Here is a 25,956-nt window from a genome sequence, read left to right as displayed (position 1 = left end):
CTGACGATTTTCCCAGCGTAAGCATTGTCTGGCCTTAAAGCTCTCTTGGCCAAAGAGAGAATATATTGCAGTTGGCATTAAACTTGCACCAGAGTGCAGTTCCGAGCACCCCCATAATTGAGTGAATCGATTTTCCTTGGCCAGGCCACCAGAGAGTGGCCCAAGGCGAACGAACAGGTGTGTCTTCGAGCAGTCTCGCATAGCAATTGATGGGGGGATTTCCATTTACTGTATTATCCCCATAATGGGGGGCGGCGGCTGTTCTGTGCTCCCATCTTAAGGCACTCAAAATCTCTTCCCTTTCGATTCACCTATTGCCAAATGAGCAGCCGCAAGACCCATTTGGATCTGTTCAAGCATCGTTACCTGTTCGCTATCATAACCGATATCGGGCATCGATTTTTATGCCCAAGTAATTTCCACAAAATGTTCCCGAAATCAACAGAGCAAGGCCAAAGCCATTGACATCTTTTCAACCACATCCCCATCATCATCATCATTTGGGGAAAAAGTGAAAACATTGCAACAAAAAAAACTCGGGGGAACTAGTGCTAGAAAATAGTTACCAAAAGAGAGCTCCGCTTCCATTTTGCAGTACCAGCAAGGCTGCGGCGGCAACGGCAATGGCAATGGCAATGGCGATGGCAGCTGAGGTGTTTTATCGATTTGCACTAACCACAAATACTATGTATAAGAATAACGTATAAGGATAGAACCTTTCCGCTTGACAGCCATGGAGAAATGAATGTGCCCATTGGAACCAGTAGCGGAAGGAGAAGCCCCACTTTGTGTCACATTATGGAGACATCAAGCACACAGACGGGACTCGTATATACGAAATAGCAACAGCGATTAAAGTGAAAAAATACTGCCCTTAGGGGGCACTGGGTGTGGCAAGGATAAGGCACACAAATTTCAACTTAAATCCGAAAATATCACAGTATCAGTAACTACAAAACAAGAGAAACAGAGAGAGGGAAGCATAGAGAAGGAGAAGGAAAATTATAATATAAGTATAAATCATAATTTTAAGGCAGGAATCTCTAGAGATGAGCTTTCAGCGGGATGTGGGTTCGTGGCTGTCTGCCACGTCTTGGGCTGCCCTTGGGCACCCCTTGGGCTCCCTTTTTTCCGGCAGGTATAATCCCTCAAAGCGAAAACACAACTCAAGCATTTTGGACGCCTCTTTCAAACTTCACTTGGCTTTATATGTATGGCATGCGCTGTATGTTGTATGATGTATTTTTTAAGCTGATGTATGTGTGTGTGTGTGTGTGTGTAAGACGAGCCAACAATTTATGCGCTTCGTCGCTTTTCGTCTACTCCAAAATGATTTGCCTTTAGCCAGAACCTCAGACCCCCGGCCCATCCATCCACTTCGCCTCAAGTTCAATTTATTTTGCGCATAAAAAATATAAGCATTTTTGCCGGGTTCTACTCGGGGCCTCGTTTTCTGCCCATGTCCATGGGTTGAGTGGGTATCGTGGTATGTGTCTGCAAATTTAAGAAATTTGCCTATTCAACTAAAGCCAAAGATAGAGATGAGCGTAGACAGATGAGATTTGCCCTTTATTAAGCTTATTCCCGGAATGTGCTTGACTTGGTCTAAATATAGCCTCAAATATAAATAATTACAAGTTTTAGGGGAAATATGCTATATATAGAAATATACTATAATGTCCAGCTATTGCTACATCAAGCTGTGGGCAAAGCCGAATCTTATATCACGATTTCCAGATCGTTCTTTCCATAGTCAAGCCTTCCATGATCTCGAAATATTCACCCAAACAAGAACTCATCTCTAACTCACTTGTCCCCCGACATTTTGCCACACGATTGCATGCAACATGAGAAATTGCTTATAAATCATGAGCAGCGCCACCGCCTACCCCGGACTCCCATGCGAATGCATGTTTACTGATTTACCGCTTCGGTTTTTTTTTTCTTACCATCAAAATCTACATATTATACGAGTACAAACACACAAATACCCATACGAGTGCATAGACCCATAAACATTGTTGCCGCCACACATATATGGAGCTGAAGAAATGGTTTATTGAATAAAACGCTACCTGCTGGGAAAATGAGTGGAGAAAACTATTTTGGCCAGGAAAATTTGTCGACGCGTCGTCAACATTCGCTGACATGCCAAGTAATTTGCTGCTAAGCAACACCGATGTACAAAGGGCTGGGCTACCCAGTCGAACCACCCACTGAACCACACAACTAGCTAGCTACTCCGCCCACTTAGACACCCAAACAGCTACTCCACCCACTCCAACCCCCTTCAGAGCAAAGGTTTGTTTCGGCCCTTTGATAATTCACAAAGTGCACAGGGAGAACAGAGTGCTCCGGGCTGGCGGTTGTATTTGCTTGAAGTTGACTATTTTTGGGCACTGAAAAGGTTCTATAGGTGCTCTTAAATACTCGTATGTACATTAATACGTACAGCCCTGATGAGAATTCACTTACCCACTTATTAAAACAATTGAAATATTAATCATAGACGAGGATAGCATTGAAACCTAAACTTGAACTCTTCCAATAATCGAATCGATCATATTAAGGCCTTCTAGTTCGATTAAATTCTGCATAGCTCTCATGGAATGATCGGTACTAGACTTTAAAAAGACTTTCGCTGAGTATGTAAGGGTATTATCAGTTTCTATCCACCAAATCTCTTGGGTTCCTTCTTTTTTTTATAAGCTTCAACTTTTCTGTGAACACATGTCAGGGCATTTAAGATTTATATTTTTTCTCTATTTTTCAGCTGGACCGTGTCCATAGGCAAAATTGTTGAGCTGCCTGCTGCCTGCTGACTGCCGCCACCCTGGCCCTCGGTTCGGCATTTTGCATGCATTTTTGATGGGCCGGCCTGGACGCTGGGGCTCGGCTACAAAAGCGGCAGAGCCGTGTGCAGGCAATGCTTTTTTAACGCGCTTTCATGGTTAGCTGCATTCAAGTGGGGCTCTCGTTCCGTTCGCCTTTATTTCCCACTTTTTTTCTGTAGTTTTTTAGCTTTTTAATTGTCAGGCAGTCGGCGGTGGGTCCACCACTCGGGGAATTGGTGGCAATTGAAAGGGATTTCTCTGTGTCCTCAAATGGGAATTTAAGAATTTTCAAGGAATTAGCTAACCAAACTCGTGCTCCGACCCGAACAGGAGAGGATAGAATGGAACGCCTAATACGCCTATAGAGATTTATCTGGGCGGGGTGGGGGTGGGGGGGACTTGTTGAAGGTTATGGAAAACCAACAAAAATTGAAACTGAAATCGCTTGAAGCTGTTATCGTTTTTGAGTGGAGTTTGAGGGCCTTCGAAATTGGATTCATATGTGGGTCAAAATATTGGTTCAGATAAGAGGGCCTTCTAGGAGAGTCAATTCTGGTGGGATTTAACTTTAAAAGTAAAGTTCAAACGCAAATCATGGGGAAACTTTCGTTAACAACCAAGCTCATGTTGTTTTATGAGAAATAAACATATCGTAGAAATATTATTCCCCTAAAATGTACACCCAAGCCAATTATCCACCCACTAGACTTTTTATGAATCACAGTCCAATCACAACTTTGCGGCAACAAATCCGGAAAATGCAACATTTCAACGCACATTCCTGCACATATCCGGGCGGGCCTTCTAAACAGGCACGCCGAAAAAAGTCTTTAAAACAAACAATGGAAAATGGAAAATGGAAAAACTAGGAAAAAAGCGAAAACGAAAACGAAAAAAAGAGGCAGACAAACAGCGACCTTACCATTGTTACCTTGGCCGCTCGGCATGGTGCATGGGGCATGGGGCATGGCACAGCGGGGCAAAGCACAAAGCAGCGAGCACCGAGCACCGAGCATAGAGCACAACGTGAGGCGTACAACACTGCGTATGAATGATGCGGGCACTTTTAAATTATGCAAGAGTATTTTCCGCTCAGTGGCAGCTGGGCACACACACACACACACACATGCAGTTACACACACAGACGGGGACTCATGTGAGCAAGCAAATTTTCCACACAATAAAATTGTTCACACTTTTTATGCAGAGGCGGAGAGATGGAGAGTGGCGAGGAGCTGATGATATTGAGAGGAACAAAGAACTTCACGTCTTTGTCTGTGTCATTTAAAATAAATTAGAAAACTGGCAAATTCTAAATTCAAACCTTTTATTAAAGCCCGGCTAGAGCCAGGGCCTTGATAAATTATGAAAATGCAGCTAACGAGGCGTGTGGAACCTTGACATTTGCCCGAGTCCAAATCCAACACTCGGCTGCCTCCACATAGCCAGTTCCTTAGTTGTCCCTGGAGTGCATATTAAAAATGTGTACAATTTGATGGGTTGAGTGTCACTAGGAAAAGTGTCACTCGAAAGGGTACGCTCGTGCCCGAAAGGATAACTTAAAGTTGTCTTTAACTTTCCTTTCAGATTTTCCCCTCGAAGTCGCTGCGACAATAAATGACAAAGCTAATGCGCTTTCCACGTTCTGGCAAACGCACCACGGAAATGTCTTCGAGGCAGCATTAGAATGCCTGGATGTTGCTGCCGCTGCCTCTGCCTCTGCCACAGCTATTGCGATGCCACTCAAGGCATTTGCCTGCTGCCAGCGGCATCTCGTGCCATAAATGTCTTGCACATTGTTGCAGGTGCAGAGGCAGAGGCAAAGGCACCGCTGCAGCGATGGGGACATGGCTTGGCATACCCTCAGGCGCGCTGCAGCTTGAGCTTGACATTTGCCTGACAATCAGGCGACACATTTTCCTACTCTGCCACCCTCCACTGCCAGTCGCTCTCCTCCTCAGTGAATTTTTCTGCTGCTTTGATTTTGAATAGCTCACTTAGTTAATAAACGTTGCAGCTCTGCTACGTTTCCTCACTTTGTGTTTGCCCTGTCCTGTCCTGTCCCGCCTGTCAGGAGTGTGTCTCTCAGACTGTTTTAATGCTGTGTAAATTCGAGTTTGCGTTTCCACGGCTTCTTTCCAGCTCATCCTCGGGTGCTGTTATATGTATGCCTGTCGCCTAGATTAGATCATTACACATGGCACATAATAATTCACTGAAAGCGGAGGAGTAGACCATCAAAAGTAAGTGCAAAGCCGTGGAATTAAAATGGGATCGAGGGGAGTATTCGAAGCGTGGCTTACCTTTCATTTGAAAAAATAGGTATATATACGTATTTGCAAATGAGTTACATCATAGAATTTATAATATTTCTGCGACTAACACCTTAGTTTTCCATCGTTAAATCCTTCTAAATTGTTCATATATAATTTGGTTTTCAAATGAAGAACACTCAGGCCTTATAGCTCCCTTCTTTCGTATGCCCCCAAGCTATTCCTCAGATCTTTTAGCACCCACTTGGCCCACACAAATCCACCTTGGCTAAGCAAGACCAGAGGCAACAACAATCAGTCCCCCAGGACTGCCAGAAAGATGTTGGCAGGTAAATTTATTTATTGAGTCACTTACTTGGGCAAAGAATCTCTCACCCCGAGGTATGTGTGCGTTTGAAATTTATGCGTATTTTGCGTCCTGACTTTCACTTGGCACTCTCCATCTTTCTGGCAATTGAATTAAATTTCAATTAATGAAATATGTGGCTTTAAGTCAGATTTTATATAGTAGGTGTTTTTGCTTTTCAATGTTTTGCTAACCGAAGGGACCTCGCAGTCACAGTCCTTTCTTCTCTTTTTATTTGTTATAGCAATCGAAGGGAACTGTCGGTATTGTCTTTATTATTGCTGCTGCCTTTTAGAGGATGGAAAGGACGGAGGGAGGGGGGGAACGAGGGCATATACCAATTTGGTTGGTCATAAATTTTAGAGAGACGGCACAAATGAAAAGCACAGCGCGTTAAGGGAAATATTTAAATTTTCTCGCGCGCGCTCTTTTTCTGCAGCCCTTTTTTTCTTGTTTGGGTCTGAAGGGAGTCCTGTGGAAAAAATCTGCTTAAATGTACTTCCGTCATAAAATAACGGTAATGCAGAGAGAGCAATGCTCCTCTGTGTGTTTGTTGGTGTGTGCCTCACGTAGCAAGAAAAACCTTTTTATAAATGTTGGTTCGCAGCTTCCGCAAAATAATAAAACAAAGCGCCAACACACACAGCGAGAGAGAGGCAGCTGCCAGGACATCGCCCGGACCCGAGCAAAAGGCAGCCCGGCAAGAATGCTTTTAAATTTTGACACACACCCACAGCCACACACACACGCACCACTTGGTGGGGCAAGAGGAAAAAATAAAAAACCAAAAAATTAATAAATATGTGCAGCGGAGCTCCGCCTTCGAGGCACACAGAGAGACGCCACCGACCGACCCATGAAGGCACTGCCCACTTTGCCCCCTTTGCTCACTTTGTTTATTTTAATTTTTTCTGTAGTCCTTTTTTACATTTTGCTTGTGGATTTTGATGGCCCCAAAAACTCTGTGCGGCGACATTTGTTTGAAGTTTATTTTGCATATGTTTTATTTCAGTTTCATTTTTATTTTTATTTAGTTGCTGCAGTGGCAATGCAGAAATGGTGGGGAAGGGGACACTGAGATCACGATTGAGTAGACAAAATTCTACTCAACTGGAAACGTTAACCAAATAGGATACAAATATCGGAGTTTTTTATAAATTCAGGAAGATTTTTATAAAACGATCGAATTATATTTGAAATTGGCTTAAAAAAACACTTTCAGGATTTACCCAAGACTAGAATCTAATAGACATTTCAAATAGTTTCGAAGGTATACTACGGATTTCCCTGGTTTAAGGTAGTTAGTTTTGTAATCTGTAACGATAAACCTATCCTCATTTGAATGATTTCTTTCAGTATTAAAAACATTATCATAAAAGCCAATTAAATCAGTCAATCTGTCTGCCAACTCAATGTTTTTCCTACCATTAACAGTCAGTATACAACTTTTAGAGCCCCACACAGCCCATACTGCTGTTCAATCGATGCACACATCTGATTCATTGATTCATGCTTTACAAAACTCATTCATACCAAAAACCAATTAAAATTAGCCACTGAAGAATAACAAAATTATCGGCAACAAACTCGCTCAACCGCAAACAAAAGATACTTAACAAATACATTTAATTCGATTGCTTCGGCAATTTACTGGCAGATAAAAATTATTATGAAAACTGGCCATTAAAAAGTTGTAATCATTGAAATGAAAGCAAATGGAAACTTTATTTCGATAAGAGCTTAATTGATACATGAGTGTTAAAGTATAGACAACGCATTCATTCGAATTCAATCTCTTACCTTGGATTAGCTTTAGATTGGTTTAAGTTTAAGCTTGGATCTAATCTTCTTTGAGATGTCGTCGCGTGTTGCGCGTTTCACTGAATCTCTTGGGAGGTCTCAGGACTGGGCCCTTGGACACTTAACTTCCTGCCTCTGTCTCTGCCTCTGGCACTGCCTCTGCGTCTGTTCTGGTATTTGTTTTTTATATACCTATGTATAAGTATCTTTTTGTTGTTATTTTCCTTGTAGATCCACCCACAACACACGTCAATTAACCTACTTTCGAGTAAGCAGGGGGCACAAAGCTAAAAAAAAAACATAATAATGGCAGCCATAGCCAGCTCCTAACGAATGGCCCAAGTTAATTTTCTTAGAATTTGTTTCGGTGTTTTTTTCGTCTTTCTTTTCTGGCCTCTGCCTTTCGATTACCCGTAAGTATTTCCGGCAACATACACGCACGCGGAGCACTTTAGCCGGCTTTTTAGACTTCTTGCGCCAAAAATCCAATCAGACGTAGCAGCGGGCCAACAGGCAGACTCTAGGGACCAACAAAAATATCACCCATACGCCGCTTGTGCCAACCTAAGCGCACGAGTGGCAAACACGAACTGAAACTGCGGCCAGAACCAAATGCAACCAAATCGGAGTCCCCTGTGTGTGTGGCCACAGCGCATGCGTCACTTTTAGTCAATGAATAGTGCGGCTTCGTGCCGCACAACATTTGCCGCCAAGTCGAATCCGAAAGCTGCCCTCGTCCTTTTGGCAGCTGATGGCAGAGTTCGGAGTTGTCTGGTTTTGCTTCTGTGTAAGTTGGCAAATGTTATTATGATTTTAATCAGATCCTTAGGATTTTCAAAAATCTAAACATATATATATATTTATTATAAGCATACATTTGGTATACATACCCAGTTATATACCGTATATAATCAAACCAGAACAAAAGCTTTAAGCTGGCCTTTCTTTGTGCATTTCGCTATATATTGTATATGAGTCGAAAACACCGTGATCGGATTACCATTTCGTATAAGTAGTTATTGCAAAATCTTTTAGAGGAAACAAGATGCAAAGGTCAAAGCATAAGTTGGCCAAAATTGTACATATACATACATATGTATATCCAATATAGCTCTGATAGAAACGATTAATCTACAAGGGCCTTCCCCCCTATTGTTTTCGGTTATTGTTCCTGTGGTTTCTGTGCTCCACTCCTCTTCTTGTTGCCGTTGCCGTCGCCGTTGTCAGCGGCAACATAATCATCGGCGCGTGTTGCTCACTTTGGAGGCAGACGACAGCCGAGGCACAGACACAGTCACAGACACACAGACCAAAACCAGAGCACAATTCGCGCAACGTCATGTCAACGAGACAGTCGAGACAAATGCCACAGATCCACCTGCCCCCCAATCCGGGCCACCCACTGCTTCCCGCTTGCTCTGCCTCATCTCATCTCATCCCGTCCCATCCAGTCCCAACCCATCCCATCACTTCGCCAGAGGCCCAACCATTGCCAATTGTCTTGGGGGCTTAACTTTCTTTCATTTCTGTGTTTCCCTTTTTTTGTGTGTTTAATTTCTTTTGCCAACAAGCGTTGGGGGCTCGGAGGCCAGGCAAAGGAAAAGGAAAAGGACTGTTGTTCCTACTCCTTGTTCTCCTTTCAATTGACATTTGCTTGTTGCGTCGCCTCCACTCGATTGGTTCTCGTGTCCGGTGTGTGTGTCCCCCTGTGTGTCCCCCTGTGTGTCCCCCTGTGTGTCCCCCTGTGTGTCCCCCTGTGTGTCCCCCTGTGTGTCGTGTGTCTGCGGGAGCTCCATGGCCAAAGCCTCTTGTAATCGCAAGTTAATTTGATATATTGATGTCGATTCTGGCTAACAAAATCTTACAAATCAAATTGATTTCTCTGTGGTTAGACTTTGCTCTTGGAGGGATATTTCATTTAAATTTTGGAACAGTTTTCCTATGATAATTGTGATGATGGTAAGAATACCCAGCTTTTGCGTTCATCTCTTAATCCATCTATCGTTGGCCCAACAACGAATTAAAAGAGAGAAATGGCCAAGAAACTGTGTGGAACAACCCCAATGAACTGTCTTGACCTTCCTGCAATGTTCTCAAGCCACGTAACTGTTCAGGTAAAGCCCTTGTAATCGCCTGTTAACTTGACATGACGATGCTTAACTGATTTATATGTCTCATGCCTAAGTCCCAGCCATGGATAGACATGATGGATGGATCAATCGATGGATGGATGGATAGATAGATAGACGACTGGATGGAATGGAGAATGTTTCTGAGCCAACAGTAAGATTAAAGAGAATGCGAAAAGGAAATAGGAAGGGAGGCTCTCATTTGGTCTTGATTTTTTGTATTTTACAAATTAAATTGCTTAGTGGAGCATTTGAATTTAATTTATTCAGGGCGGGGCTTAGCCCCTCGACAGCAAACCGGAAGTGCTGCAGCCTGCCCAACATTTTCGGTCTATTTGCACGCCCTCAGACTACAGACTGCAGACTGCACTCAATCTGCATCTGCAGCTGCATCTTTACTTAGCCAAATTACTTGCTCCGCCCTTATGGCTAACAGAAAGGACCCTCCTATTATGGCTGAGCGAAAGAGGCCAGAGATAGAGCCAATGCTGTCAATACTGGGGAATAAATTGCGGTCTTTTGTGTACAACATTTTTGGTTTATCAAGCAAACAAGATAAATTATGCAAAAATACACACAAAGAGAAAGAGAGAGGGCGAGAGACTGAGGGGATTGCCACTTGTTGAGATTTCAGTCCATGTCTGAGTCAATACAATATAAACATATACATATATATATATATATGTATATATATATATATATATATATGATATAGCACAATGGAATTACGCTTGATTATGCTCGTGTAATGCCAAGCAAAGACTCGTTATTTATTATGAAAATCTGCTGGCTCAGTATTTCATTTAAAAGTTTGGCGCTCACGGCTCTACAATGATGCTGCTTCTGCTTCTCGGCCAAAAAGATGGCAAATACAATTTGCAATTTCACAATTTTACAACGGAACAAATCTTAAATACAACTCCGGCAAAAGGCCGCAAAGTATGCCCTGGATCCATGACACAGGACACAGGACAAATGCTTCTCCAGTCTAAGCCTCGGCCATGGCCATTTTAATCCTTTTTAAATTGATATTGTAATTGGTTTCTGTATGTAGTTACGAGCATGAATTTCAATATGTCGACTCGGCTCGGCTTTGCCCTTTAGTTCCCTCCGCCCCCCATACCACCTCCTGCCCCTATCCAGTGTTTTCTGTTTGTCTTTCACGGCTGTATGTTATGCTCGTGCAAGTATATGAATTATGTGCTTTTCGTTGGTATCCTTGTGGCCGTAGATTATGTAAGGCAATTTGTATTTGTATTTGCTTTTGTGGTGACTAGTTCTGCAGGATATCTAATGAATGATCGAAGGGTATATCAGGCGTAGAAGTTTTAGATGTAGACCACATGAATATGGTATTTTTGTATACCAACTGTTGGCGGTTTAGGGTTTGTCCTTTTGGACAAAAGCTCTTATCATTTTTCATCTATAAACTTGCCTCAACAAATTGGTAAAGGCGTTCTAAAGGGTATAATTAAGTGACTTTCTCTCAGCCTTATCCCTTCCAACGCAGAAGTTAGAAGCAACTTAAAAAAAACAACAAGATTTAATACTACTTTATGGTATTACAAAAGTTTAAAGCGCCCCTCCTTAATTTACATAAAAACTTCCAACGGATGCTAATCCCCCACTGAAACTATCAAAAAACTTAAGACATACGAGCTGTGAAGAGCACTCCCAATGTTAAACGTAGTATCGTTAAATTTATGAGAGAAGTACCAGTCGTCGGCATTAATAAATATTTGAAGAGCCACTAAAGATGTCGCTTAAGTAATTACGAGAACGGTAACAATTTCAGCGCGACATCTTCACATTTTCACCTTCGAAAACTAAACAAAAGTGACTGACAAAAATCTTTTGATTGCACTTTGGGGACACATCTTAGGGTGTAAATTTTACAGCCTACCCCTCTCTCTCTCTCCCTCTCTCTCTGGGCCAAATACAAGTCGAAAGGGACTCTATCCCTCTAGTTTTTTTGGTGGGTCTTCGGGCCACGCACAGGTTGCCCATTACACGGCATTTGTCCTTATTTACCGTCTGGGGGGTATCCTCTACTTCCCCAACTTGGTTTATAAAGCACCTGCTTAACCCTTAATGCGGAACCCACAGTAGCAAAAAAAAAACCGAAAAGGGCAGAGACGAGTAGAGTAGACACAAGAGGCTACGGCAACGGCAAGGGCAACAGGAAGCTGTGGCAATAAAAGCAAATCCGTATTCAAGGTGCACGAGGCGGCTGAAATCTTTTGGGAACCAGAAGCAGGCCGGATCGGGGCCAAAAGCTGCAACGTCGACGGGTTCGAGGCACTGGGACAGTGGGACAGTGGGACAGCCAGCAGCAGATTATGTATTTACAGTCAGATAACTCCCGTTATGGCAAAGTTTACCCCACGTCTTTTCCGAGCCCATTCATGCCCTGCCCTGTCCTCTCGCTCTCTATTGTTGTTGTAATAAGGCAACTGCCTAGATGATTGCCGGCAATTGTTGACCATGGCCCAAAGGCTCTTAGACCCACCCATGTGTGTGTCTGTGTCTGTGTGTATGTGTGTTGGACAAAACTTAATGCTGAGTCAGTCCTAGCGGGGCGGCCATTTTGTTTATCTGCATAATAAACTCACCTCAAATTATTGGAGCCCGCATTTTGGACACGTTCCTGTCGTCGCCAGGTGAAATGCCCCCCAAAGGGACATTGCCTGACTCCTGACATTGCCATTGTTCGGACTCCCAACGAAAAGGAGACACACGGTGGTGCTGAATGGGGGAATTTGGGATGGGGGATGGGAGGAAGCCAGCAAACTTCTCAAATTTCGTATTTAAGTGCTTTCAGTAATGTATTTCGTACAAATTTATCAAACTATCAAATGGCAAATGGGAATCAAGCTTGATAGAACTCCATTTGGAATTTTCTTGGATAAGGCAAAGTGTGAGGAATATTAATCAAAACAGAAGCAGGAAGTGCCGATTAGCCAGACTAAGTGGATTCAGAAGCAAAGATTAAAGATGCTCCGACCATCAGAAGCAGAAAATACCCATCTATTATGTTGCTGAGAAAAGCCCCAAGGTGTCGTCTCCCCCTAAGGTGTGCTCCCCTTGCACTCCATCTTTTCAACTCTTCAATTTAACGAGGTCTAGGCTGCATTATGCAATCTGCAATGACAGGCAGACCCCCAAAAAGTAGGCTACCATTTTGTGCACATTTTCAATGCCTCTCATGCGGCCACTGCCGGAATTTTTGCTTGCTTAAAAAATTAAATACGCCTCTTGTTACATAAGCCTGCACATGACATCTATGTCTGTCTGTCTGTCTGTCTCTCCTTCTGTGGAGCTGCCACGGTGCGGTTTTCTTTTTTTTTTTTTTTTTTTGGAATCCCCGTTAGGCTGCAGTCAGAAATGTCACAGGCCGCGATAGTATGCCCCTACATCGCCACATAGCTGCTCTATTCAGCTGAGGGCGAAAATATTATTTAATGCCCTCTGACAGTTGAGTGAAGCAATATCCTTTACATGCATTACCTATACACTTCAGCATCTATATATGTATGTACATATGGGAGGCCTGGCACTCACACAGATTGCCATAATGGAGATGGCAATGGAGGCAAAATCTCTTGTTAACTTTAAATATGGAAAGCGAGAGAAGGGGAGCAGCTGCGAATAAATGCCGGAAAATCGTTGCCATTTTGTGTGAACATTTTCGATTGTCACTTTTCATTTGGTTCGGCGCAGCTCTTTAATTAAATTGAAATAGAGTACAAACAGAGCTCCCCTTTGGAGCTGCTCCTCTCAATGACCCCCCAGTATACATTAATATATACAAACACATATATTTTTTCTTTTAATAATAATTATTCTGGCATTTTTTTCCGTAATCTCTGCCACAATTTGAGAGTTTATTTTTCCCATATATTTTCGCATATTTTTTTGATTAACTGAAAAATGAGCTCTCGGCTTACAGTCTGTGAAGCTGTAAATTTTTTGTATTTTTTTCAACGCCTTCGGTTTTTATTACGTTTTTTATTGAATATGTCCTTACAATTCAATCGCTTTATCAGACCCAAACAGTTATAACTCAGTACAGCCCAAGAATGTCTGAAACATTTTTAATGCAATTCGAAAAAAGATCAAACTAAAAAACCACCGAAAACCAATTAACACAAAGCATTTGACTAACACCAATTACCTAGTACGTTTATGTATTAATTACAAACTATATAATAAAATAAAATGAAATAAAACGAATCAATAATACTCCCCTAAAGAAAAGACAGCAAAAACTAAATAAATTGCAATTTAAACAAATGCCAAAAACTGCAGGCAACAGGAAAAACACTCCAAAACACACATTTGCATGTATGAATGCCGTATATTTAAACAATTTGATCAATTAAAAGCAATTTCGCGGGAAAAAAACCACGGAAAAAACTTCATACAATATAAAAAACATTTTACTCACTCAAAATTCAATAAAAAACGTATAATAAAAAGAGTATTACAAAAAAAAAAAAACCGGAAACCCCTCGACATATTTTTTTGGGGCCACACACTTTCTGGCACACAAATTGCCCACCAATGGATGGCAGAATGGGGGCCATCAGAGTCCGAGTGCCAGTGCGAGTGCGAGTGCGAGTGCGAGCGGTGGCCTGTGCTCGGCCCGTACCGATTGAATGAAATTTCACGCTGAAAATCACATTGTTTACCAGCGAAACAATTGCGCGACGATGGCGGCGAAAAAACACACTCTCAGCCTCACAAATCGAAAAGAGAATGCAAAAAAGTTCCAAGCCATAACAAGGAAGAAAAGTCAGCTGAGGGGTACCGAAGCACTAGATACCCTTAAGATTTGGTAGAAAAAAAAATGATACCTACCTATGAATGTATATGTCAGAATACCATGGGTGAACCGATCAAAGAGACACTATAAAAAAACCCAAAATAATCTCCCACATAGATGGATATCTTCCAAAGGTGGATTTCACTGTATCTTTTGATTATATTATAAATTGTTTTGTTTTTTGGCAAACCCCAGGCTAAATTATACAACCCTCGACAAGGGTATGCAGGGGGATAAAGGCAAAAGCAACAGGAAAATAACTGACATTTGTTGCTGCTGTTGTATTCTGCTTCTTTCGCTGTTGCATGTTGATTTTCGTTCGCGTTGCCACTGCCGTTGTTGCTGTTGCTGTTGCTTTTGCATCAGTGTATGTATATTCCTGCTGCTGTTTCACTTTTTTGTTGCTTTGGCACGCATTTGGTAGAAGGGAACATTCGTTGTCGTTGATTGCAGACACGCATAAAGAGCTCAAAGCGGCAATGCAGTAAAATTGCTTCAAAAAAGGGACGACTCTTCAATGCCCTGCTGTAAAATATATGTATGTGCACCCAAATGATCCAAAAATCCATGAATATTTAACCCCGTTCTGATAGCTGCTTCAGATTTACATATTCCGAATTTTAAGCTCAAACTAAATATAGAAACCTGGACAATTCTAGTGATAATCAATATCACAAGCCGTTTAGTTGGCCAGCAGAGAGAATAGAGTATAAAGCACCAAGCGTAAATGCAGTTGGCAGCATCCGCTTTCGATTATAGCCCCCACACACATCTGGCCAACAGCAGTTGGACGGCCGGACATCGTGGTCCGCCGCAAGAGCAACGGCTTTTAATGGTCTCATTGCGGACAATGCCGGAACTGCCTGGCAATCGATGGCCGTGTCGTTTGTTTGTGTGCGTCCCAGAAATTTATGATTTCCTTTCGATTGTTTTTCAACGCATTTATTAAGAGCTCAACTCAAAAAGGACAGCAGGCGGTGACGATTTGGCTCACTTGATAGCACTGTCCATCGGCGGAGCAGATCACTTGGGTGGGACTTCCCGTTCCGCCCCTGGCCTGGGCCATGTTCCAGCTGCGGTACACATCCGTGGCACTCAGACCGTAGCTATCCGTCAGCCAGTGCTGCAGGTCCCCTGGAAAAGTCTCGTATACCGGCACATTCTGCAATCACAAAGGGGTAGGATTATTATGAGATACGTACATATGTATACCATGTATATCTGTGCAAGTTATAGCCCCCTTCTACCGCCCCTTCTTCTCTCTTCTGGCCATGACATTGTCAAGGAAACCTCGCATCCCGATCCCCCTCTCTTTCTTAATTTTAAAGCGCACGGAAATTAATTTCCGGTGCAACGCTGCGTATGAGCGATGCGAAGCGATATATACTGGCAATTACAAGTGCAAAATGGAATTAATAAGAGAACCAGAGCAGAGGGAAAGGGTCAGAGAAAGGGGAAAGCGAGCGGGTTAGCATTGCTACGAGTAAAATGAACAAGCGGCGATAAAAATGTGCAAGTTTGTCAACTAATTAAAAAGGGAAGCTGCCAACAAGGCGACAGGTGCCGACAGAGTGGACAAGGAAGGGCGGAGCGACGGGGGGTAGGGCGGACATTGGCAGCTTAATTGAAAACTGCAGTAAACAACGGCAAAGCAGTTTAGCCATGCTATACATTTGTAGATGGAAGAGGGTTCATTTGGGAATATCTGTTTATAGTATACCTGCGAGTCTCCAAGGGTATTCGGGTATTCCTTGACAATCATAGCGAAGTTCCACTTCGAGAAAGCTCAAACAAAAACTATTTTCCGCAGGAAACAATAGAGAAGCGGGTAAAATGTTGGATGTTAGCTACTCAAACTTCTAAATCTTCCCTCGCTGTATGGCCTGAGTTGACTGCCCGGGGGAGGACCATGGCCCTGTCCACGGACTGAGAGTGTTGCATTTCCGTTAACGTCAGAGCTAAGGCGGAAGGTAAACTAAAGTTTCCTTTTGCCAAAACACAACCAAAATCAGTGGCATGGTGGCAACGGAAAGGGGAAGTAGCACTCGCTCCGATGAGGCAGTCTATAAATTTACCTAGCCAAAATATGTTTTCCCCTGGAAACCTGCTTATTAAATTTGAACAGAAAATGGAATTTCACGCTGCAGTGTGGAAAATAAACACAAACATTCGTGGCCACGATGACCGGGTGACCAGGTAACCAGGTAACAAGGCTACCGGGCTGCCAGTAGATGGCTAATTAAATTTACCAATTAGACAGACAAACACTTGTTCTTGAGAGGGACAAGCACAAAAGACCCAGACAGAGACACAGAGACACAGACACACAGACACACAGACAAGCGGAGACTGAAGGATAGAGAGTCCTTCAGGCAAGAGCCAGACAACGTCGAGTATTGCTTTTGATTTGGTTAATTTTGCAGACTGCAGGCTTCAGTCAACGTTGTTCAGGAACTGTGGCAGAACCTAATTGAAAGAACCGTGAATTCTTTGAGATTACTCTGGGGATAATAATAACAATAATAGTAGAAGTACCATGGCTCTGGAAAACTCTACTGCCTCACAATGACTGCCTTCATCGCTCATCTCTCATGCAGGTAGGTCGAGAATCATCTCCTATGAAGTCCTATTTCTCTACTTTCACTGCTTATATTTGTATATTGCAAATCAACATCAAAGGTAATTAAAAATACATAAAAAAGTACACAGAAAAACACATCGCTGCTGCTCATGTGTGGGGGTGGCCAGGAGGGCCCCTGAGGGCGTGGCAGCATCATTAAGTGCCGTGTCGACTTAATTATGAAAACTGTCATCGAAATGCTGAGAGTCGTTGAAAAATGTCGCTGTGAAAAATGTGCGATAATTATTGCCACAATTTATCTCAAGTCAACGCGACTGAGAAAAAAACAAGAAGAAGGCAGAACCGAAGGATTAGATACCCTTGCAGATCCTTCGTTCTCTAAGATATAGTTATCGGATGTTGATGGAATTTGAAGCATCCATTTTTAATAAAATTTTAGTTTCAAAAGGGTTTTTTTCTCGGTGTTGCAAACATCTGATAAAAGTCGTTATACCCGCTAAAGGTAAATTATAAAACCGAGTCTAAAATAACATAATTATTTATGAAACAGTAGGATGGAAGTAGGAGGGAGGCGACACGAGGAGAACGTGATATGCGAAAGAGGAAGCAATAAAAAGTAGAAAAAGTGATAAATATGCGGCAGCCAGAGGCACTTTTTCGGCTCTCCCTCTCTCTCTCTCTCTCTCTCTCTCTCTCTCTCTCTCTCTCCCAAAGCTTCTTATGCGTAATCACGGAAGCTAAAGCACAGAAGGAAGATGGTGGAGAGCCGAAGAAGAAGAAGAAGAATATGAAAGAGCGGAAGTCCTTTGTTGCTGTTGTTGTTTGTCCGTGTTTAAAGCACGTGCATAAATAAACAGCAAATTATTGAACGTAAAAGTTGCCAAATCAGCAACGAGGAGAGGCGACCTGAAGGTCGCATAAAGACGCATCTGAAAAATCCTGCTCCTCTGCCCCTGCTCCCCCCTCCGGCAATCTGCTCCCGCTGGCCCTGCCCCAAGGCCCATGCCAAACAAAACACTTTTCAATTAAGCAACTTGTCAGCCTGGATCGGCCAATGCCAGTGGCAAGGCGTCCTTGACTAGGGCGAGCCGTATCACGCCCACCCGGATACCCAAGAGGCAAAAGGTTTAACACGAGCTTCAGCACACACACACACACACACCCAGAAAAGCACACCAATGGAGACACAGATGCTTAAAGGGGAGAATACTATGACAATGTACAATAAACGGCGAAAATTAGTAGACCTGCGAATACCCTGTAGCAAACGAATTGAAGGAATTGAAGTGAAAAGGATAACTTAAAGGAGAAAGAAAAAATATCAGAGGATGAAGCATAAAACCGAAGAAACTTTAAAAAGAATGGCTGTGTAACAAAGTGTACTGTAAAAACAAATATATATCTCTTTTATCTTTACAAAAAACGCTATTCTCAATACCGAGAAAGCTAAATTTTTTTGTTTCCACAAAATGTAAAAATCATGCATTCTTGTGCTATAGTAATGTTCAAGTTTTAATGTGCTTTTTATGGAATATTTAGAAGCAAATTGATATTCTTATATTTAAAAAAAAGTGAATCTAAATAAGGGTGTTTCTTTTATTCTCTACGCCAAACATTCAGAATCCTTTCAAACTAAATAAAACCAAGCAACTTACTTATAAATATGATACAAAATAATATGATTTTGGACAGCTTTTTAACCCTCTTCTGCGCCCAATTCCAAGCCCCCAGCTTTACTCATAACTCAGGCTAAACCGAATCCTCATCCCATCCCGCCTTTCCACACACTCCAGAATCAATTAACTTTCACTATGTTAACCCGCTCGCTGTCACAAAGCCGGCGCTCAGCCAAGGCACAGTACAGGACGGGGCCTCCAGGGTATGGCCCAAAAAATGTGAAAAGGACGAAAGAAATGCCTGGCATACTTTTCGGCACAAGCATATTTACGTTGCATGTACGAGTGCGAGTATTTGCTGCTAACGAGCCGAAGAATTATGACTCCATTAGGATAGAAAAGCGCGGGGGTGGGTGCAGGAGGTGGGACGATGGAGGGCAGGCTTAGAGGGTCCTTCGCCTCCGTCATAGTTAGCCTTAAAGTTGTTGTTTTTTTCCCGGCTGCGCTGCTATTCCTTAGCTATGGAGGCTAAGGAAGTGACGCCATTTTGTGCAGATTACGCTTTGATGAACTCCCTGGAAATGGTCGAGGGGGGCAGACACAGAAGGACCTGTGGCAGAAGGAAGAGGTGGTGCCGGGTCCCTCGTACAGCAGGCGCAGACATCGGCGTAATGACAACGTCAACAAGACACCAAGAGATTGAATTTACAGAACAAACAATTTTCATTTGCAGTTGAATTAAGCAAAGTAATCCCAAGTGGACATTTTTCTCCCAGCTTTTCTCCTGCCAGCGGAGCTCAGAGTACAGCTTCAGAGTGCGGTGAATGCAGTGGGATGGATGGTATGGTATGGGAAAGGAAAGGAAAGCGTGAGGCTCGGTTGAGATGGTGCACGATGGCAACTGCCTAATGAACAGCGGTTTTCCACTGCTCGAAAAGCCGAGCCAACGAAATCCCACGGCAGCTATCTTGGATTTGTCAAAATATTGAACTTAAAGCTTGAAGACTTTGGTTTTAAGGATAAAGAAATACTTGAATCCTCAAGGCTTTTGCGGGGCATAGGAGAATGATTTCTTTTTAGATGAGCCGTTGTATCAAATTTGGTAGTCCTGAATTAAAATCAGTAAAAAATCCTCAAAAGGAGTATACGTTGTACAAACGTTAGAACAAGTTTAAGAATAAGATACTGTATCACTGCCAGAAGGTTGTCTCTTGTCAATATGAAATACATATTTGAATGCTTAACAAGGACCAGGAAAAGCGCTTTCGACTAAGAACCAAAAAGCAGACGGTCAGACGCGCACTCCCCTGTATCACTCCCTATGTACCAGTCCCCCTATCTATCTGTGTCGTTTGTTTTGCATAAAATTTGCATTTTTTTGTGCGAGAGACAATCTACAAAATTGAAAGCAGATGTCTCTAAGCAGGACAAGCCACAAGCAGAAGCAGCAGCAGCAGCAGCACCCAGAACCAGCAACATTGCAAAATGCAATGCATAAAAAGGCAGAGACCAGAGGTGGAGGAGCAGCCATCGAATCTCAAGAACAATTCCCCCTTTGGGGCGACACAAACGGATACTATTTAAATTTTTCCAAAAAAAAGAAAACCTAAACCTAAAATATTTTTTGGAAATAAAGTGGGACACCCAGGACGGTGCCTGGCCAGAGACGATGGACGATACGGAATCTATGTATTTTATGCGGGCGATAATTAGAAACTTTCTAGGCAGCCGATAAGCCGAAATCACAAAAGAGAATTGTTCCGGCCCCTAAATTGGTTTTGCATTGTGCAAAGTGTCATATCTTGGCCCTGGATGATCATCGATTTATGGCAAAAGGCAACTAAATGAAGATTTTCGTAATTAAATCTACCCAGAATCGGAAGGCCTTAGAAATAGATACCATATACCTCATAATCAATGATTTATTTGGTACCACAAATTGAATTGTAATAGTCTGGCATATCCTTTATCTTGGATAAACACACAAAAATTTGAATGATGAACCAAGACTCGAGGCCTAATCGGTTATCAGACCCGTGTTCGATGGCTTTTTCAGGCACTGATAAATCTTCAGCGACTGCCTGATTGTTTTCAATCTTGCGACAGAGACGTGGCGTGCCTCTTGGCTGTAAATGAAATCCTGTGGCACTGAAGCGTGACCACGAAGAGGTCACGTGCCCGGAAAGAGACGCCTCCACGACTCGACTCGACTCGACTCTCCACTCCCCTCTATGCCAGACAGGCTCTGACAGATATCCGGGGCAAAGTTAAAAAATAAAAATGGTTGTAGTAGAAGCAGAATAAGAATCCAGAAGTTAAGCAGCAGCAGCAACAACAGGAGCACGAGGAGGAGAAGGAGGAGGAGGAGCGTGATTTATGTTGGCAGGAGTTATCTGGCTTACCGATTTCGGGAACGGGAAGCTCTTTACCTGATACTCATTTGCCATTGCGGCCAGCCAGTGGGGATCCGTGACCGTGTTCCACTCCTGGTACACATCCTCTTGGTGCTCCTCCTCCACAGCCACTTCCACTTCCTGTATCGTCTGGGGTTCCAGGCCCGCGCCTGAATTTATGGCCAAGGCTAATTGGTAAAGCAAAAAACTGACGCGTCCTGCAATCAGAAGAAAGTGCGGTAGTAATACTGGCCGGTTTTCAAGTGTCTGGCTGAGCAAGAAATTTAATTTTGAAACACTCCAATCCCTGGCATCCAGACCCAGTCCCCGTCCCCGTCCCCGTCTCAGTCTCAGTCGAAACCAATCCCAAAGTACCCGACTATCTGAAGCCTCGTTCAGACCTTGTTTTGTTCTCAGACTGTGCGCCGAGCATTTTGTTTGAGTTCAACAGCTACTTACTGTCAGTTAAGAGTGCAATTCCCACAGAAAACAAGCAGAGAGTCGAAACGGGTGGGAATCGGTGGGTAAGCCAAAGGAAAGTGGGTGGGCAACGAAGTAAAAAACAAAAACGAAAGGAAATTTGATCCGCTCTGCAGGTGATTGGCAAATGCGCACATGAATCTTTGATAAGCGCCTGGAATCGCAGTCATTAGACATCTTTTGATGGACAGACACACACACAAAAGGCTCGAAAGGAACTCGAATCACACTGGCGGCAAGCAGCTGGCAATCAATCGAACATTTAGAAGAACATTCTCTCGGTCCAATCATCAGATGAAATCAAATTGCTTGGCAATCAGGAAAAAAGGCAAGTACTGTTGATTGACAAAACCCCAAAGGGTCTGAGAAGGGTTTTTTGTTGTTTTTTTGCAGTCAGCCAAATGCCATTAGGCAAAGCGAATGGCTTTCTAATTTCCGCAGTTGAATGGGGACTGAAATAGTGTAATTTTCCGAAAGGGATTACCCAAGGGATTGCTTTTGCAATAGGAAGGACTGCTCTCCGGAGAAAATTACTCAAAATTATAATCATTGCTTTCACACCGTCAATCAATCAACTCAATCTATAACTTATTTTCAGCTTTTCCAGTACATCAAATTGATTTCAAAATCATTTTCTTCTTTCATCTTCACTAGGCTTTTTGCCAGCGAACTTATTTAATTAACTTATGTGCGATTTATGGCTCCTGTCACTTGAAACTCATTTCCAACTGCAGTTCAGATTTTGCTTTGCAGCGAAGTTTTCCTCTTCCTTTTCGTTTTTCCGGCTTTGAGCTGTCGCTGAGAGCTGCTGGTCTGCAGAGCAGCCCCTCCCATCAGCCATCAGCGTCCACCGCTTTGGACGTCAGAGGAGCGCGTAACGCATACGCCGCGTTGACGTTAATCATACGCCATGTTTAACGCACCGCAAAAAGTTTCCGCTGCATCTCTCGGCAATAAATCACACATTTTAAAGTTGAAAGTTTCCGGAATAACAAAAAACAACAACAAAAAACACACACACACAGAGAAACAAGAAAGAAAAAAACTGAGCGCAAAATTAATGCCACAGCTGACCCAAAATGTCAGACGGCCAAATGGAAAGCGGAAAATGAGAAAACGAAAGCGGAAAAGACCCAAACAAAGTGAGAGGAACTTTGTTATAAAAACGAAAGTCGCCGATGATGCAGTGCCCTGCTGCTGCTGCTGTTGTTGAGTTAGTGTCAGTCGCTTGTCGTCGTCGCTGGTTGTTTACGAGTATTGTACCCTAGCAGGGGGTACTACAATCTCGTTCAGATCTTGGTAACACAAAGAAGAAGTGGGAGCAGAGTGTACCCCCGGCGTAAGCCTGTCTCTTGCCTAAGATTGTGAGAGAGGCTGATAATAGAAGAGAGCAAAATAGTGATAGAAATCTATCATTACCATAGAAGCAATCGATCAGCAAGGGTATACAAAGATACCGACCCCAAAGATAGTCTATATTTATATTTTTTGTTCGTTTTTTCTCGGTTGCTTTTTTTTCTATCTGATGTCGCTCTGTCTCTTTATGTGGGCCAAGTTGAATTGCAGCTGTGGGCAGGGGAAGAGAGGGGATTGTGTTTGCCCAGCCTCATCACGTGACCACTAGAAATTTGCATTTTAATGGCTTTCCCCGGCATTTGGCACTACTTATCCTCGATTGTCCTCTAGGGGAAGAGGTCGTAGTGGCGACTGGTGTCATGGGGTGAGGAGGAGGCAGGAGACAGGAGAAAGGAGAAAGGAGACAGACAATGTGGCAACAATATGTGTTAAGTGTTGTTGTCGTCAAGGCTTAATGATGCCAAGAATAAACTTGCCGCGAAAGAAAGCAACAACATTCGCCAAGTGTGTGTTGGTGTGTGTTGACAACGCAAAACGTGGCAGCAGCAGCAGCAGCAGCTGCAGCAACAACAGCAATGGTGCAACATAGGGCACGCATCGGCAAGCAAACAAACAACGACAACAGCAACAGCAACAACAACAACAAGCAGCAGCAGCGACAAAGCGTGACAAATGACACGAGTGACATCAAAATGGTGCCCCTTGCAGCGCCTTGCTGAAACGGAAATGGTTGCACGGCGGCCCAAGATGTGCCGGAGATGGAGGAGGGGGAGTATGGGAACTGGAACAGGCAGCGGCCCTTGTCAGCGGCAGCAAGCGGAAGCAACAGAAACAGCAGCAACAACGGAAAAACAAGCAGAAATAAGAAACTAGAAGAAGAAGTCGGATAATAGTGTCACACAAAACGCGCGACCAGCAATAAAACTACAGTCTTCACCGGCCATAAGAAACAATGTAGTAAAATATAGTAGATCCGAAACAGGAGTGCAACCACCGGCGAGATTCCTGAATAGACACAAAAGGTGTTCATATTTTTCCCCTCACATCCTCGGATCTTGTGGGGTATTGCTCCCAAGCAGCGTCTACTGTTTGCCAGCATTCATGCTCGCTCGGTTGAGTGCCTACGCTGCTGTTGCTGCTGTTGCTGCTGCTGCACTTCACTGCCTGCCTGCTTCCACAGTGAACCCTGAACCTCTTCCCCGCAATCAGCTTAGTGTCGAGCTGTTCTCCTTCCGCGCTTTTCACTTCTCTCGTTCTCGTCCGCGAGCATGAGCAAGCGCGAGTGACACTTGAGTTATTTTGGGGCTCTCAGCGGAATAGAATGGAACAGAAAAAAGAGCGCTCAGATTGAGAACTGGCACAACTAAATGTAGCTGGGGACCGAAATACCAATTAAGAATGCGTTGACATTCCAACCGCACTGACATCCTCGCCTCGCCGCGCCACCTGACCTGCCACTGGAGACCACAGTGCGTATGCGTGATAATTGGAGCATCAGGAGTGGAGTGGAATGGAGTCTGAGAGGCTGTAGAGGATGCTTACCTGATGCGGGCACAGCAGCCAAAACTTCCTGGCCTGGCATTAGTCCCAGAACTGGCTGCTCCTGGGGCAACAGCCACCGCGGCATGTCTCCTGTTGCGCCTCCCCGTGGCAAGGAAGCCAGCAATGAAATGGCTATTAAGAGATGCAGCTGCCGCCTCGGCCGCGAGCTATGCCTGTTGTCTGCCATTCTACCCTAGAACGAAGGAGTATTAAAAAATGTACTCTTAGCCGAGACGGCTTTAAGTTATTAAGTTATTAATACAATGAAGGAGCTTCTAGGCCCCGGCCCCAGCCTCGGCCCCGGGCCCGGCCCGGTCATTGTAATCCGGCGCCGGGGGTCGATGCAATTGTCTGGCATAGTAGAAGAAACAAGAAGGCAGATTCACGGCTGTTGGCCTTCGGTTGGCTTTCATTCCGTCAATTTATTTGATAGACAGCCCAAAGATGGGCTGGCAGAAACAAAAACGCTTTTAAGGGGCTCCAAAAGATCTTTAGATACTCTTTCAAGGGCTAATTTACTCGGAATCAGTTACCTTTTCAGGAACACTTAAGAGTTCGTTCATAACTGGTTAAGCGACAGAAATATAAACAAATTAGCCAGACATTAATGATTTCATTTCGTTGAAATTCAAATGAATAAAGTCTTAAAGCCGATTGAATGTTAATTGATTGATGCTAATCTTGTTTTTATTGCCGCTTACTACAGGTTTAATACCCTCATTCAGAACTGTTTGAAATGTTTTCCAAATTCAAGAGTTTAAATTCTTTTCGACATTTCAAATGACGACATTAAGTGACCCCAATTGGCTAAGGACACACTGTGGTAGAGTAAAGCCCTATGCCCAGCCTGCCTCCATATCTGCCCCCGCACTGTGTTCTGACAGGCAGCATAGATTGCCTGCCACTCTTCACGCTGCGCTGTTGTTGCAAGTATCTCGTTGTTCCTGTCTTTGTGGAGCTTATTAACGCTCCAGTGGGTTCAACTCTTCGCCGATGAATTCTATTTTTCCCGCTCGGCCGACAGCCGACACCCAACATTAGACAGCCGCACAATGGACAAATCCCAGCCATCAGGACATCAGCAGCGCCGCCATTGTGGCATGCCATCAATGGAGCAATTTGAATGGCGAAGATTTATGAGGCGCCCCCGGCTAAGGGATGCCAACTGTGCGGCAGGCGTTTAACTCTTCAAGACATCAAGAATGTGAGGCAATTTCTGATGGCTCAGAGCAAGAGCATCAATTAACACCGCGTGCGTACATATCGATGGAATTTTGGATGTGGACTCTTTAAAACTATCATCGAATAAATTCGATTTCCCCTCCCCCCCCTATCCAAGCAATTAATTGCAGATAATTCTTGTGCTTTTTCTTCTACCTTTTACTGTCATTAAAATTTGCTGTTTTTCTCATTGCATCATTGCTCCTTCTCTTTCTCCTTCTCCTTCTCTTTCTCTTTCGTTTTTGCAGCCTTTACTGTTGATTTAAGCCTGACGGACGCTCTATCTCTTTCTCTCCCCCACCACTCTCTTTGCTTAATAACTGTTCTGGGTTGTTGTTGCTGCGAGAGTATCATTAATATTTTTGCATTGCATTCTGCTTTCTGCTCCGTGCGCTGAGTCAAGTACTGGTTAAACGAGGCAGCATCTGCCTTGCCTTGCTTGCCTCGCCTGCAGCCTGCGTGTGTATGTGATATGCATACAAATACAAATACACCAGAAATGTGAGTACCTCGTTTAGAAAGTACTTAACAGTCTCACGCCTCCCCGGCTCACCCACTCA

At 43.6% G+C, this 25,956-nt stretch overlaps 2 protein-coding genes across 3 annotated transcripts in view; both read right to left on the bottom strand.

Moving 5' to 3' along the window:
* LOC6596089 (basic-leucine zipper transcription factor A) overlaps positions 1-7,356 on the bottom strand; it is a 46,068-nt gene extending 38,712 nt beyond the window's left edge. The window contains exon 1 of one of the 2 annotated variants that reach the window (XM_002021206.2): positions 7,254-7,356. The gene's annotated coding sequence lies outside the window, so the exon portion shown is untranslated. Of the gene's footprint in view, positions 1-5,462; positions 5,484-7,253 lie in introns of those variants that run through there. The other variant, XM_026989727.1, reaches the window with a different exon arrangement.
* Positions 7,357-15,152: 7,796 nt separating this feature from the next.
* On the bottom strand, positions 15,153-24,363 carry LOC6596092. Its single transcript, XM_026989849.1, has 3 exons — positions 24,176-24,363; positions 20,834-21,015; positions 15,153-15,369 (listed from the first exon to the last, which is right to left on the bottom strand). Exons 1-3 carry the CDS (start codon positions 24,360-24,362, stop codon positions 15,166-15,168), a joined length of 573 nt encoding a protein of 190 aa, XP_026845650.1. The 5' UTR covers position 24,363; the 3' UTR covers positions 15,153-15,165.
* Between the last annotated feature and the right edge of the window lie 1,593 nt (positions 24,364-25,956).

This window comes from Drosophila persimilis, unplaced genomic scaffold, assembly GCF_003286085.1.
Source record: "Drosophila persimilis strain 14011-0111.01,24,50 unplaced genomic scaffold, DperRS2 tig00000431-arrow-pilon, whole genome shotgun sequence".
Taxonomy (NCBI): domain Eukaryota; kingdom Metazoa; phylum Arthropoda; class Insecta; order Diptera; family Drosophilidae; genus Drosophila; species Drosophila persimilis.
Note: the sequence above shows the minus strand (reverse complement) of the source record. Positions and strands in the feature narration are given on the sequence as shown.

Coding starts and splice junctions, on each gene's coding strand:
- LOC6596092 (XM_026989849.1), bottom strand. CDS start 24,362: ATGGCAGACAACAGGCATAGCTCGCGGCCGAGGCGGCAGCTGCATCTC. Junction 21,016..24,175: donor GGCTGCTGTGCCCGCATCAG/GTAAGCATCCTC, acceptor TTCTGATTGCAG/GACGCGTCAGTTTTTTGCTT. Junction 15,370..20,833: donor CAATGGCAAATGAGTATCAG/GTAAAGAGCTTC, acceptor TTGTGATTGCAG/AATGTGCCGGTATACGAGAC.